Here is a 14,622-nt window from a genome sequence, read left to right on the forward strand (position 1 = left end):
AGTATGCACTAATTAATATTACAAGAAGGATTACCCTTCAACACATGATGCTCATGATAATCCACATATTGAATGATTGCATTTGTATAAAATGTTTAAAAGAGCACAGTCTGTAGAGAGAAATCATCTCTGAGTTGTTGCCCAGGTCTGGGAAGGGAGTGGGACAGAGAGGAGGTTAATTGGGTAGAATCAGGTAAGGAGGGATTGGGGGAAGTGGAAAACTACTTATAATGGACACAGGCTTCTTTTTGAGATGAATCAGATTTTCTAAAATTGATTGATCATGATGATTACACAACTTGAATGTGCTGAAAAGTATTTAATTTGTATATTATGGGTAAATTTTATGGCACATAAGACTACAATAAAATTATTATTTTTAAATACATTGCTTGTAAAACATGTTGATAATTGTCATAAAATAAATTTTTTCTGGCCAGACCTCCCAGTCACAGGTACTGATTAAGACCCAGTACTTCCAGACTTCAGCATGAATCAGGATTATGTGGTGTGCCTCTCAGAGCATATATTGCTGGTCCAAACTGGTTTCTGATTCAGTAGGTCTGGAAAAAGTTGCATTTAACAGATGAGAACCCTCATATATCACATGAGTATTAATTCAACTTGTTTAGAAATATGGATTCTTGTAGCTTCTTAGATTTTTGTTGAAATCATAGTTGCTCGTTTTAAAATTATCTGTATGCTCATTGTCTTTGGTTTTCTGAAGGTGCCAAAAAGGAAGGAGCTGCAGGCTTCTTTAAAGGAATTGGAAAAGGTCTTGTGGGTGCTGTGGCACGTCCAACTGGTGGAATCATAGACATGGCCAGCAGTACCTTTCAAGGCATTCAAAGGTAAAGGAGTCTATCTAGGGGGAGGGTATGCTGCTGCATGCTAATTGTTGTTAGGATACATACACAAAGTAGATGTTTGTCCTGCTCTTTAAGCCCAAGTCTAATTGTAAGCTATGAGAGCTCTGTAAGGTAGTAGAGTGCCACCAGAAGGGAAATGGAAAGGTATTTGGGGGAGAGGGTGTTTAAATGGAGCACGTTTAATTGATACCTACACTATCTTAGTTTCTTTGTTGGTCACCAAGAATTCAAGTAGATGACTTAGTCTCTCTTTATTATTTGACATTTTTCTTTTAAGAATAGAATGGATTTACCCTTGAAATCAGATAGACTTGGAGTTAATACTTTTTGTTATTTGGAGCAAATTACAGATGGCTTTTTAAATCAAATAAGATAATCAGCATCTGTATTTGTATTATTTTGAAAGATTTCCCCCCTGTTTTCTTACTCTTTTCCTGTTTCCTAATTCAGGGTAGCAGAGTCAACTGAGGAAGTGTCCAGCCTCCGGCCGCCTCGCCTGATCCATGAGGATGGCATCATTCGTCCTTATGACAGGCAGGAATCTGAGGGCTCTGACTTGTTTGAGGTAAACTGCTCTTCAGGGTCTTGAGGGAAATGGAATTCTAAAGGTTTTAATGACCAGAATTCCATGGGTAGTTCTTAAAGTTCCCGACTTATGAACTTCTTTCAAGGATTAGACATGGTTTATAGAGTAGTATTTTATTATTTGTGTTTTATTTTTAATGTGACATGTTAAATGGCAATGCCTTGCAATTTTTTTTTTTGGCACAGGATCCAAGCTTTTTTGTGCAGACAAGATAATGTTAGAAGAAGGCATAGGCTCTGTCACTGTTTCTTTGGGCAGTTCACTTAATTAATGTTGCTAGTCCTGCTTTCTTGCTTTGTAGCTAGTTATTAGAATTACTCTGCTGCTTTTTCTCCCAACCAAATCATTTTATTTACACTACTTTGTAAGTCTAGATTTATTCAGCTATATAGAACTAGAAGAGAGGGAAAAAGATTATATGTTATTGTAATTTTGTTGAACCTTAAAAATTAAGATTTTTAAATATTATTTAAATGATATGTGCATACATTAATTGTTATTCACCCATGACTGACTTTCCTCCAGGGGAAGTTTATTAATATTTTCTTACCTTGACTTTAAGATAAAAATGACACTTCATCATTTTTAGCCTTTGGTTTTTATTGTACATGATTACCTTTTATCTTTTTGCATGCTTCTAACTTTATTTTCTTTCTTTTTCTGCCTACACAGCAAGAACTGGAAAAACAGGAGTAAATGTTTCCTATACTACTGCTTGATTTCATCCCTAAAACTCAAAACAAACTGTGGTATTGACTGTGCGTGAATTAGATTGAGAGTCAATTTTAATGAAATTCTCTTTATAACTCTCACTCTGCCTGAGTTTTTTATAGTAGTGGCTCGGCTACAAATAAAAATGGTACCATATATGATAGTTCTGCACAGGGCTGAGAGATAAGAATAAAACATTCAAGGATGCAGGAAATCAGCTCTTCTCCATTTTCCATTTCACACTTTCACTGTCATTTTGAAAATTTCATCTTTTCTTGTGTTCACACATATTTTAGGTAAAGCTGGAAAGCAAAGATGTATCTAATCTGGTGAATGTCTTCTTTACATTTATGAGTCCTAATGATGGACTTAACATAAATTTCTGCCTCACACATCACACTTAAATTTACTCAAGTTGTGCAACTGTTCACCAGGGTTTGTGTTTTAAAAACTGACAGTCAGTTGCTCTGAAACTGTCCTTTGAGACCTCAGATAAGATTGTCACATGAGAGTTGGCCTTTCAGTCTCTCTCTTATTTTTTTCTTCTTCAATCCCTAAGTACTACTGCTAAATAAATGGCAATAATTTTGTAATGATATTATATACTTTTTAAATCTTGAGCAGTCATGCTTTCCACACATTGAGTTTCCTTATTGGTTATATGTATTTCATAACTATTAGTTTTAATGCAATTAAATAGAAGTAGAACTTAAAATTTGCAAATTGGTGGTAATCGAATATATTTTTCTTAAAAATTGTTTTCAATTTTTCATCCATAAGGAAGATTCATCTTAATGAGAAAATAATTACAAATTATCATTTTGAAGTTTGTGTCCACATTGTTCTCAAAATAAGCTGTATTTTACTTTCCAATTTTATAAATGATGCAGATGTTTTATTTGATTTGACAGCATTTACAATTTTCCCTAAAACTGAGACCAAAGCACAGACTTGATTTCTAATATATTGCATATTTGAAGACAGTGGAACTGTCAAGTTGGATTATATACTTTTGTAACTGTAGTTATCAAAATAATTGATTGAATGTTTCACATTTAAAACAAGCACTTTAAGGAACAAAAGGACATCCAAAGACCAGACTGTTCAGGTTTTAGGAAAGAGAAGACTCCTGTCCTTAGAGAATGGAGCTCAGTGGTAGAGTGACTGCCTGGCATGGCAAAGCTCTGGGTTCTAGCTCAGCACCACCAAAAAGAAAAAAGAAAGAAAATGAGAAAGAGAGGAAGAGAAAAAGAAGGAAGGAAAGAAAAAGAAAAGGACTGTACTTAAGGGACCAAGTTATAACAAGATATGTAAATGTTAGAAGTACCTGACAAACATTTTGTGTGCCTGAATAATGGAGGGTAGTCAAACATGTACAATTTTCTATGAGAATCAAGCACAATTACTAGTTCAAGATGCTGCCGTCTCAGTCATGATTAATAACTACCCTTCCTATTACCCTTGGGTAAAAGTAATGTTTTTAATTTTCCTGGATGGTACTATGTTTTTAATGAGACAACTTTCAGGAACATCTGGTAACTTACAATTTTTGTTCTTACTGTTTACTTTTTGTTTATTTAGCTTCTTACTAACCTTTGCCTTGTGATTTCTGTTTTTACAATTTTATGTCAATAAGCACAAAACTTTGTGAAACTTTATTTTAGTTAAGCACAGTCGTCTTAGGTGTATCTTTTTTAGTTTTTGTTAAGCTTATACAACCTTTAGTTTCACTGCAGTTTTATGACAATTACTGGAAGAAGCAGAACATATATTTCTGAGAGGATTAGGTAGATTTTCCCATGGATGCAAATATAGATGTTGATAATTGAGGAATTTAGACTATTTCTCCAATCTTTTTTGCCAATCTTTGTATCATCAGTTAGTTGAATAAGAAGTATTTATTACTTAGCGTCTGCCCAATACACAAAAGAAAACAGGCTTCTGTCCTTAAAGGACCAAACTTAACAAAATATAGAAATATTAAAAGAATCCTAGAGCATTAAATTATGTTATCTTAGCTCTTACTTTAAATATCCTAGTTTATTTGGGGATCTTTTGATCTCCATTTTCTCCCAAATACTCCTCTGTATTCTTTAATACTCAGTTTTGAGAATTACCAAATCATATATGATATTTTCATAGAATATACCTTTCAGTCTTCCAGGATAATTACTGTTTATACTGTGCAAACACATTGTATGTATGTATGTATGTATGTATGTATGTATGTATGTATGTATATGTATGTGTGTATATATAAACAGTCTTTGATACTTATTTTTATTTTCATTCTTGTGATCATTCAAGATTTAAAATGGTGATACTTGCCTTTTCTTTTTAAATCTGCTATGTATAGAAATGCTTCATTAACATTAAAAATACTTGCATTACCATTGGAGGTAACCTTGTATTCTGTGTTTACCTATCTTCTATTCCTGGCATTTAAGTGGTCGCTAATTGTATTCTAACAATGGGAATGTTGTAATATACATCATTATACCTTTTGCTTCTTTATATTTTATTTCCTTAGAATTAATTTGGAAAATAAAGTGAATGAGTAAGGGCCCTTTGCAAAATATTGTTAAATTCCTCAATTTGCATTTTGAGAAGGCGGAGTGAATATATGTATTTATATACATATATATCAGTATATCAGTGAATCTTGGACTTCAGTGCTTTTTTAGTAGGACTAAAAAGGTTTTCTAAAGTATAAATCATAATTAAGAGCTCTCAATGGTTGAAGCACAATAACCTGATAATTAATAAAAACATATACAAGATGGAGAGTAGGTAGGATTTCTTGTACTTGGATTTTGAATTTAAATACTTCAATATTATTTAAATTTTAAGCTGAAGAAAATGCATTAAATTATTACAGTGCATTGTTTTCTCACTTTCTCTGAAGAAATTGAGGCATGGCAAAAGATCTTAGCTCATTCACATAGGTGAGCTGATGAGGCAAGTGACCACTGCTGTAAATGGGCCTCCTCTCAGAGCCTTTTCCCCAGGATGAGGCGTCACTTTCATGGGGATTTCTCTTCTTGTTCATAGCTTTATGTACTTCTCAAGAAATGCTTTGGGACCAACATCTTTCTAAAAATGTGTAATGAAGCATTGAAATATAGCATCAAGTGTACTTTTTTTTCTGCTTGTGGTTATGTTAATGTTACTTTTTAATAATACTGGCATTGTATTCTTGGTTATAAAATATTATATGCTCTTACTCAGTGTCTGTATTCTGCATTTTTATGTGTATTAATCTCCTGATCTTTTATGCATTATAATCTCTACAGTGCTATTAGCATTTATCAAGAACATTGTTTTCGTATTTTTAATGCATGTTCAACTCAAATCCATAGTTATAAGATAGTTGAAAAGGAAATATTTTAATGTGTGTAATTTATACTCGCTTTATCCTATGCTTGTATTTGTCTTTAGAAATAAACTGCCAACTATTTTGAAATCTTAAGAATTCTTCATATTCATATTAATGTTAACATTACATTTTATTTTTTAATCAAATATAATTTCATATATAAGTACATTATTTGATGCACATTTAATTTTTACAAATAAATAATCAAAACCAGGAAACATCAGTTGAGTTGGGTTTTCTCATGTGAAGAATGTCTACCTCTACCTAAATCAGTGGTGGAGTCTTGGCTATTAAGAGGTATCACAGACTCCTCAAATACCTGATTTTTAAAAAGCTTTATTAAACTCATTATTTCAAAGTTGTACATTCTATATTAGGCAGTTCATAGACCTGTTCCACAGTCTGACCATCTTTGTAAAAGACCCTGAAACGTTAATATAGTAGTTTTATATTTATGTTTGTGTTCCTTAACTAAAATGTGTGACTATTTTTGGTACATAGTTTTAAATTTCTGTTACTGGACAATAAAACATGTTTTATCAGAAAATTATTTGGTAAACATTTGATGCCTAGTTCCTTTTAAAAGCATCAGTAGACTTAATTTATAAACATTCTATGAATATTTTTAATACACTAGTATGTAGAATTATACTTACATTCTAATAAAGTTTTTGTAACACTGTAATTATAACTGGCTATTATACAGGTATTATTTGAATGTGTGTGTGTGTGTGTGTGTGTGTGTGTGTGTGTGTGTGTGTGTGTGTGTGTGTGTGTGTGTGTGTGTGTGTGTGTGTGTGTGTGTGTGTGTGTGTGTGTGTATTTCGAGCATTTGTATTCCCAAATCTCATTCTTTCATCTTTTTCAGAATCATGCCAAAAAATTGGAAGGTGAGACTTACCGATACCACTGTCCTGTTCCTGGAAGCAAGAGGGCAGTCTTTATGGTTACAAATAGGTACTAATGTCAAGCAATTTTTTTAAAAAAATAAAGCTTAGTTGTGTAGATAATAAGAATTTTGAAGGCTGAAACGGCAGAGGATTTGGAGACATGTTTCAGGAGCAAAGTGATTGTTCTCTATAATCATAAAAATGCAGATATAGATAGGTCCTTGGAGGTCATCTATTCCAACCCCCTCATGCTAGAGATGCTGAAACTGAGACTCCACACAGTTTGGGTCTTATCCAGCAGACAATCAAGACAGGAGGATACTGCAACAGTTGAATCAGAAGACAGTGAGAGCCTGGATTATGCCAGAGATGAATGAAAACTTGGTAATCAGTGGAGCATAGGAAATTGATAGAAATACTTGATCTGCAGTTCTCAGCAGAGAAATTCTGCTATTAAAATTTTGGGCTTGGCTCAGACAACTGGGCATGGAAGGAGTTCAGTGTGCCATAAGTACCAGTAGTGCCCTCCACACCCACAAACATCTCCAAACAACGTCTAGCAAATGGCCCAGTGCCTCTGACCTTGGCTAAGATTAGAGCTAAGAATTAAAGATGCTGTTACAAGGCATGGAACTGAGTGCAACTGACTACGCTCAGTATCTTTAAACTCACTCTTTCCTTGTCCACCCAAGTGCCCTACCATTGTAGGTCTCTTTCATTCTTCTCCTGCCCCTAAGGTCCCCACAGTCAAATCTTGGTCATCTTCTATGTGACATGCTCTCAGAGGAAGGTCTCTCAAATCTTACCTGAAGATTTTTATCCAAATTCCTATCCATCTGTCTGTGTACATACCATCTACATACCTACCCATCCACCCATCTCTGTCCTCTGACTACTGAGGTCTCTTCATCTTGCTGTCTCAAAGCTGTCAGGTGCAATATTAAGAAACAAAAAATAAGAAACATGTACTTTTTTCTCAAATTACTACAAGTAGTACCACCAATCTGTGTGGTACTTAAACTCCAAATCAGAGAGTCATCCTGTGGTTTTCCTAGTCCACATTCAGTCAGCCACTCACTCCATGTCCATTCTTTAAATTTAGGTCCTCACCACTTCTTGCCAAGGTAACTGTTATGGTCTCTTTGGACAGAATTCTAACATTGTTCCCAGACTCCCCCAAGACAAATAAGATAACTAGGTTAACTTTCTCTTTTATGACAATTTCAGAAACAAAGCCAAAAAAAGTAAGACTCAAAAGTAGTGGGTGTGTGACAACTGGTAGAACAGAACACTGGCCTTGCTGGCGCAGGGCGTAGGATCAGTCCCCAGGCACCACCACCACCACCAAAAGAAAAGAGACTTTACCTTCCCTTCCTTCTTTCTTTAACACCTACATAAGTATTGAATTCCTTCCCTTTTCTAGTTTTACCTCTGTAATAGGAACTTAAAATCAAGTAGTGTTACATCAGTAATTTAATTAGTCTGATTCACAGTGTGAGAAATCAACATTACTGCCCTTTAAAAGAGTATGTTGTGTTTTTTTTATTGCTGTTGAGTAAAATGAGATACTTTCTCTGTGACTCAGTGCTTTAGCATTGAAGTGTTCAAATCTGATGTTCATTAGTAGTCCCAAAGTGAATCTTTGCTGACATTTGGGGTTTATGACATTTCCTGCACATTCTTTCTTGACTGGAAGGCATAAATGACTGACAGTAAAGAGCAATTAATAATTTTCCAAGTAAACCATTTTCAAGGGTGTCTTATCTTTATGGCTTTCCAGATGAGAGTAGCCTGTTCCTTACATGTCTTAAAGGTGATTGCCCTCTTGAGTTTTTTGGCCAGTTAAAGAAAACAAAAGTTTACTTTCTTAAATTGTGCCAAATAGGGAGAAGGAGAATTTTGAAACTCTGCTTTGATAGAATATGTCCTATCTGCTCTCCACCTGACAGTTATTTATTTTTTAAGTAAGATTACTTTTTTTTATTAGTGCCCATTTTTGTTGTTTATGTACTTGTGCTCCAGCAGAGTACAGTGCAGGGATAATAATTGTGGTTTTGTTTTTCTTTGTAAAACAGGCGGGTGTTGTTTATAAAGGAAGTTGAAATCCTGGGTCACATGACTGTAGATTGGCAGTGCCCATTTGAAGACTTTGTGTTTCCCCCCAATGTTCATGAAAATCTACTAAAAATTTCTGTTAAGGTAAGGAAACACAGCTTTAGAGCCAAGAATTCATCAAGTGAGTAGAAACTAATACTTTTACTCATTAACAGTTTAATTACACAAAGTTTTTGAAGATGCAGTATCATCTTTATTTTTTTTTTTTAAATTGTATTTTATTTTATTTGAGAACATACTGTACAGAGGGGCTACAATTACATGGGCAGGATAATGCATACATTTCTTACCAAGCATTGCAGCCTCCTCCTTTGTTTACCCTTCACTTCCCTTCCCCGCCTCCCCCCTCCCCCCACCCAATTTTACCCCCCTCCCCCCACCCAATTATACCCCCCTCCCCCCCCACACCGAAATTGTAAAGCTGGTTTTGACATGACATTTTGTACTTCTCATTGTTGCAACAGGTCCCCCTGAATCCTTAAACAACTTGTTTGTCCCCATCTCCTCCACATGTTATACTGACATCAAATATAGTGTAAGCGGGGGTTACACTGTGGGGGAGGGACATACAAAGCAACAAAGAAATAATCTTATAAATGCATTAGAAACACATGCATGAAAGAAACAAAAACATTAAAATACATATTTAAGGGTTCATTTTCCTAACATCACATTATCTGGCCTTTTCCGCTTGACTCATACCTATACTAGATATTGCAAATAAGGGAAACCATGGGACCTATGCTTCTTTGGGCCTGGCTTACTTCACTTAATATAATTTTTTCCAAACCTTTCCATTTCCTAACAAATGGGGAAATGTCATTCTTTCTGATGGAGGCATAGAATTCCATTGTGTATAAAAAATATGGAACGCTTCACGAATTTGCGTGTCATCCTTGCGCAGGGGCCATGCTAATCTTCTCTGTATCGTTCCAATTTTAGTATATGTGCTGCCGAAGCGAGCACAGTATCATCTTTATTGTTGCTGTCATTATACCCTGAAATGTTAAAAAAAAAAAAAAAAAAAAGTTTGTATGAATAGTTAGTTAAACAGAGTCGGGTGGGGGGTAGAGGTTCATACCTGTAATCCCAGCTACTCTGGAGGTTGAGATTTTAGGATTCCAGTTTGAAGGAAGTCCAGGCAGAAAAGTACTTAAGACTCTTATCTGCAATTAACTACCAAAACAAAAGCTGGAAATAAAGCTGTGGCTCATGTGGTAGAGCACTAGCTTTGAGCATAAAAGCTCAGGGACAGTGCCCAGACCTTGAGTGCAAAAGAACAAAAAAATAAACCTCCAAGTTCTCATTCTAAGTATGGTAATTTCTATAAATACCTTGGTTTTCTCCAAATAATTGTCATTTTATCCTTAATACCAAAGTTTTCTTTGCTGCTCATAGAGAAATAATACAAGAGTAGAACTACCATGTTACCCTGCACTTTCGTATTTAAGCATTACCTCAGGATGTGTAAAACATCATGATTTAGAGAGAGTTGGTATGAAACCTGATTTTCAAGCTAAGACAGACTGTGCCACTGCATATATTTTATAGTCTCCTCACATCAATGGTGAGAATTGATTCAATGTGTTTTCCATTATATAAGAATTTTATCCATCAGCCAAGGAAATTGAAGGAAGTGTTTTTTGATTTGTCAGATGTGATGAGTTATCAAGTGGTGTTTCTGTAGGCTATTTGTCATTGTCTGCCGAAAGCCATTATTTTATACAGGTAGATGTATACGCATCCAATTTCATAAATTCTAACATTTTACATATGCAGTCACTCAGTTTGTGTCAAGCTGATTTATTTCACATTATACATGAATATATATTATGGTAGCCTCTTGGTTATAAAATAAGAGTTGACACTTAAACATGTAATTATAATTAAGGTATGTTTTATCTTCTCAAGAATGATTTCTTTTCTGCCATTGTTTCCTTTGAAACAGGAGCAGAGTCTGTTCCACAAGAAAGGAAATACCAATCCAGGCTGTCTCCGGAAAATTTATCTAAAGGATCCCATCACAGCACAGGTAAACTATTCATTTGAAATGACTTCCCTTCAAAGTTTGTAACAGTACATTTTCTCCCAAAAGCTCTTCCCGTTATAACTTTGCATGGATGGGTGTGCTTAAAATAACATCTTGTACTATCCAACCTGAGATAGGAGGTGCTCAGATTTTTGCCTTGTATAGATGCTAACTTCATCCTTGGTGTCTAGACCTGTGTGGAAAGCTTCAGTTCCAGCTTCTGAATTTTTCTCTTTCACCAGACATCCTGAGTTCTTTCCACTTCATGATGCACACTTTGTTTTGCAGAAAGTCTTTAATGCCATTGAGGATGCTCAGTTGGCGAGACATCAGCAGAAACTGATGAAGCAACCCTCACTGAGACTTGTCAAGCCTCAAGTACTATCATAACCACAGGTCTTGGAGGCTGCTACTGGGCGACAAAACTCAGGACTCATTTACCGAGCTAAGGAAGATCTTCCCAGAAACTCTTTAGTTTTATTTTTCTAGAATGGCTGTTATTAAATTTTCCTTTTTTCCCCTTTAATGTTGACTCTTAGTTTTGTAACCATGAGTATGTTAGTAATTTACTTCTAAACTGCTGCCTATACTCGTGAGTAGACCAAAGAACTATCACTTCAAACCCAGAGTGAAATCTTAATTCTATAGGGAAGAAAAGACAGTAGGCTTAATTTTAATTAAAGTCTTTACTGAATAACAGAATTTAGAATGATTAGTGTTCTTTGAAACACTTTAGCCATACAATGTTGGACCCTTTGATATTTATTTAAAAATAATTTGTTCAATAATTGTACCTAGAGAACATTCTTGGTAAATCAAGTAATGGTTGAACAAAAGCAACTAAAGTAAGAAATTATATGCTCCTTTCTCTTCGTGAAAACACTGTTTTTCTCCCAATAGGACAAGTTTATACTGGTGCTTATTTTTCCCTCTTGCTCTATAATGAAAAAAACGTGGGCAGCCAAACCTTAAAAACAGCTATACCAATTTGTCTGAATGTGACATTCATAAAATTTTAGAAGCTCTTTACATACTCTTTTAAGATGAGCTTCTATGGTACATCTGCTGATAAATGAAAATGTTGCACTTTAAGATTTTTGAGGACTCAGAATGTGTAAAATACAATCATTTTAAATTTCTAGAAATTGTTTTTGAGAAATTAAAAACTTGTAATAGTGTCATAAATCAACACTGCTTATCTGTAAATATATTTTAAATACTTGTTACGAAGAATAAAAAAGTTACAGTTAATGTAGAAGCAAAACATAGTATATATAAATACATTGGAAAATAGGTATTACATGTGTTCTTTGAGGAGCAGGCCCATGAAAACAATCAGTAATATATATATATACACACATATATATACACACACAAAATGTATATTATATATTACATATATGTACAATACATAATCTATGCCATACATACATTCCATATATACTATTTTAATATACATTATATATCCCATACTATATAAAATACAATTCACATGTCATATATAAGATGTATAAAATGTTATAGGTATAACATTCTACATACAATGAATACATATATGTAATATTTACTATAAAACATACAATATAGTGAATACATATCATATATAATAAATCAGATAATACATTCTCTACATTTTATATGCAATATACTACTCTATAGAATATTTTCTATATTATATAAAACATCTGCTGTACATAATCTATACACAATATAGGTTTACCATATATAATATACAATATATTGCATGTTATGTGCCCTATTTGATTATATATCCTATATATCTCCTGTACACTATGTCCTATATATTATATACTTTATATACAATGAATATATACTATATTTAATATATATAGTGAACACATCACACATAATATATGCTCTACATATTTTCTCATAATGTGCTGAACATCACACATAATATATGCTCTACATATTTTCTCATAATGTGCTGAACATCAGTCAGTGATGATCTGAAGGTGCAGGCACACTTGGTTTACTTCATTTCCCCTTGTAAGTGATGGTGGTTCTGTTGTGCTACTCAAGTTTAAGACCACACCATAAAACTTTAATTTTTTTTACTGTTGTTTGATGTTCAGTCTAAGAAGAGGATGCAGTAATTAATGTCCTAAATGTTAGTTTCTGGTAGTCAGTGCTTTTTTCTGTAAAGAAAAGCATCAGATAAAATTTTTGTTTTACATAATTCTATATTACTAATTACTTTCAGTTTATTAAAAGGGATCATTGTAAACATTAATGGGTTATATAAGGGATTATAGTGCACTAGTAGTTTATTCTAAAACTTAATACACAAAATATTGAACTAAGAAAAATCATAGAAATCTGTAAGCTCATTATCTCACTAGGCTCTGAAATAAGCTTTCAAGTATTTCAAGTAACATTTCATTGGATGTAATCTCCTAGGACAGAAGCAATCTATTGGTAAAGTGTAATAAGCTCTGTTGAGTTTTTAAACATGCTCTCAGATAGGTATTTGCATATGAACTGAGTGAAATAAAACATTTGGTAAATGATTTACATGTGTGAAAACATTGAGGGTTTGTGTAAAATATTCAAGTAGTATTTCTTTTTTGTCATTCTCTTTTCCTCTCCTAATCTCATAATGATGAGAAGCTAGATTAATAGAGAGCTTTACAAGATGCCAGAGACTGAGATGGGAGGACTGTGGTCTGAGGTCAGACTGCCTGGGATTTCTATATGAAGCACAACAGAAAAAATATGGATATGATGGTACATGCTTGTCACCCCAGCTTCAGCATAAGTGTAAACTGAAAGATCTTGTGTAAGGATGCTCATGCAGAAAGTGAGACTTCATACCAGAAACAAATTAAGCCTGGCCGAATGTGTCAAGTGATAAGAGTACCTGGTAGCCATAGTTAAGTCCTTTATTCAAGCCCCCATAGTGCTCCTCTCAGTTAGGAGCCGGGCGCCAGTGGCTCACACCTATAATCCTAGCTACTCAGGAGGCTGAGATCTGAGGATCAAGGTTCAAAGACAGCCTGGGCAGGAAAGTCCATGAGAGCCTTATCTCCAATAAACCACTAGAAAACCAGAAGTGCCGCTGTGACTCAAGCAGTAGAGCGCTCGCCTTGAGCTGAAGAGTGCAGGGACAGCGCCCAAGCCTAGAGTTCAAGCCCCAGGACCAACCAAAAAAAAAAAGAGTAGTTAGGAAAGCCATGTATTAGTTCGGAAACAGGCCTATATAAAGGAATTGGGCAAAGAAAGGAAGGATCTAGATTGAGGAAACAGGGAAAGGCTTATACTAAAGAACAGAGACCAGAGAGGCCAAGATGAGGAAAATGGAAAGGAAAAACCTGGATACAGGAATTAGAGAAGGAAGAGGCCTAGACTGAGTAAAAGCAGAAGGGAGCACTCTGCCTGGAGAAAACAGAGAAGGGAGAGCTTGCCCCTGAGGAGCCAGAGAATGGAGAGGACCGCAATGAGCATCTAGAAAAGGTTGAGGCCTACACTGATGAAATGGGAGAGGAGAGGCCTAGTAGGAGAGGAGCATCCGGACAAAGTTGAGGCCTACTTGGATGAAGTGGAAAAGGGACAGGCCTGCACTAAGGAAGTGGAGCACAGAGGGACACCAGGGAAGGGAGAGGCCAAGTTCAAGTAACTGGGCAGGAACAAGCCTAAACTGAGGAAGGGAGAGGCCTAGTGTGAGTAACTGGGAAGGACTATGTCGAGCACTAAGGAACGTGGATGGGGGGAGAGAGGCCTGCACTGAAGAACTGGAGCACAGAGAGTCCTAGCCTGACAAAGGGAAAAAACAGAGGCCTAGACTGAGGAAATGAGGAAAGAAGAGGCCTAGTCTGAGAAAAAAGTTAAGGGAGAGGCCTGCAGTGATGAACTGAAGTATGGAGAGGTCTGAAAGGAGCAAATGGACAAGGTTGAGGCCTACACTGATGAAAATGGGGGAGGAAGAGGTCTAGTCTGAGTCCCCTGGAAGAACCAGACCTAGACTGAGGAACCAGGGAAGGGAAAGGCCTGCACTGAAGACCCAGAGCACGGAGAGACCTAGACTA

At 35.3% G+C, this 14,622-nt stretch overlaps 1 protein-coding gene and 1 non-coding gene across 5 annotated transcripts in view; one reads left to right on the plus strand and one right to left on the minus strand.

The window, feature by feature from the left end:
* The window catches only part of Vps13c (vacuolar protein sorting 13 homolog C), a 147,548-nt gene extending 135,783 nt beyond the window's left edge, over positions 1–11,765 (plus strand). For 3 of the 4 annotated variants that reach the window (XM_069995258.1, XM_069995260.1, XM_069995261.1), the window contains 6 exons: positions 728–851; positions 1,320–1,434; positions 6,411–6,499; positions 8,508–8,631; positions 10,496–10,579; positions 10,865–11,765. In XM_069995258.1, the coding sequence (XP_069851359.1) occupies positions 728–851; positions 1,320–1,434; positions 6,411–6,499; positions 8,508–8,631; positions 10,496–10,579; positions 10,865–10,966 (638 nt within the window). In that variant the 3' untranslated portion in view covers positions 10,967–11,765. Of the gene's footprint in view, positions 1–727; positions 852–1,319; positions 1,435–2,127; positions 6,317–6,410; positions 6,500–8,507; positions 8,632–10,495; positions 10,580–10,864 lie in introns of those variants that run through there. The other variant, XM_069995262.1, reaches the window with a different exon arrangement.
* Positions 9,407–9,513, minus strand: LOC138809070 (U6 spliceosomal RNA). The gene has a single exon (XR_011366693.1). It is a non-coding gene; the product is annotated as a U6 spliceosomal RNA (small nuclear RNA).
* Positions 11,766–14,622: the final 2,857 nt, after the last annotated feature.

The sequence above is a fragment of the Dipodomys merriami genome, unplaced genomic scaffold (assembly GCF_024711535.1).
Source record: "Dipodomys merriami isolate MVZ:Mamm:240054 unplaced genomic scaffold, mDipMer1.0.p SCAF_48, whole genome shotgun sequence".
Lineage (NCBI taxonomy): Eukaryota > Metazoa > Chordata > Mammalia > Rodentia > Heteromyidae > Dipodomys > Dipodomys merriami.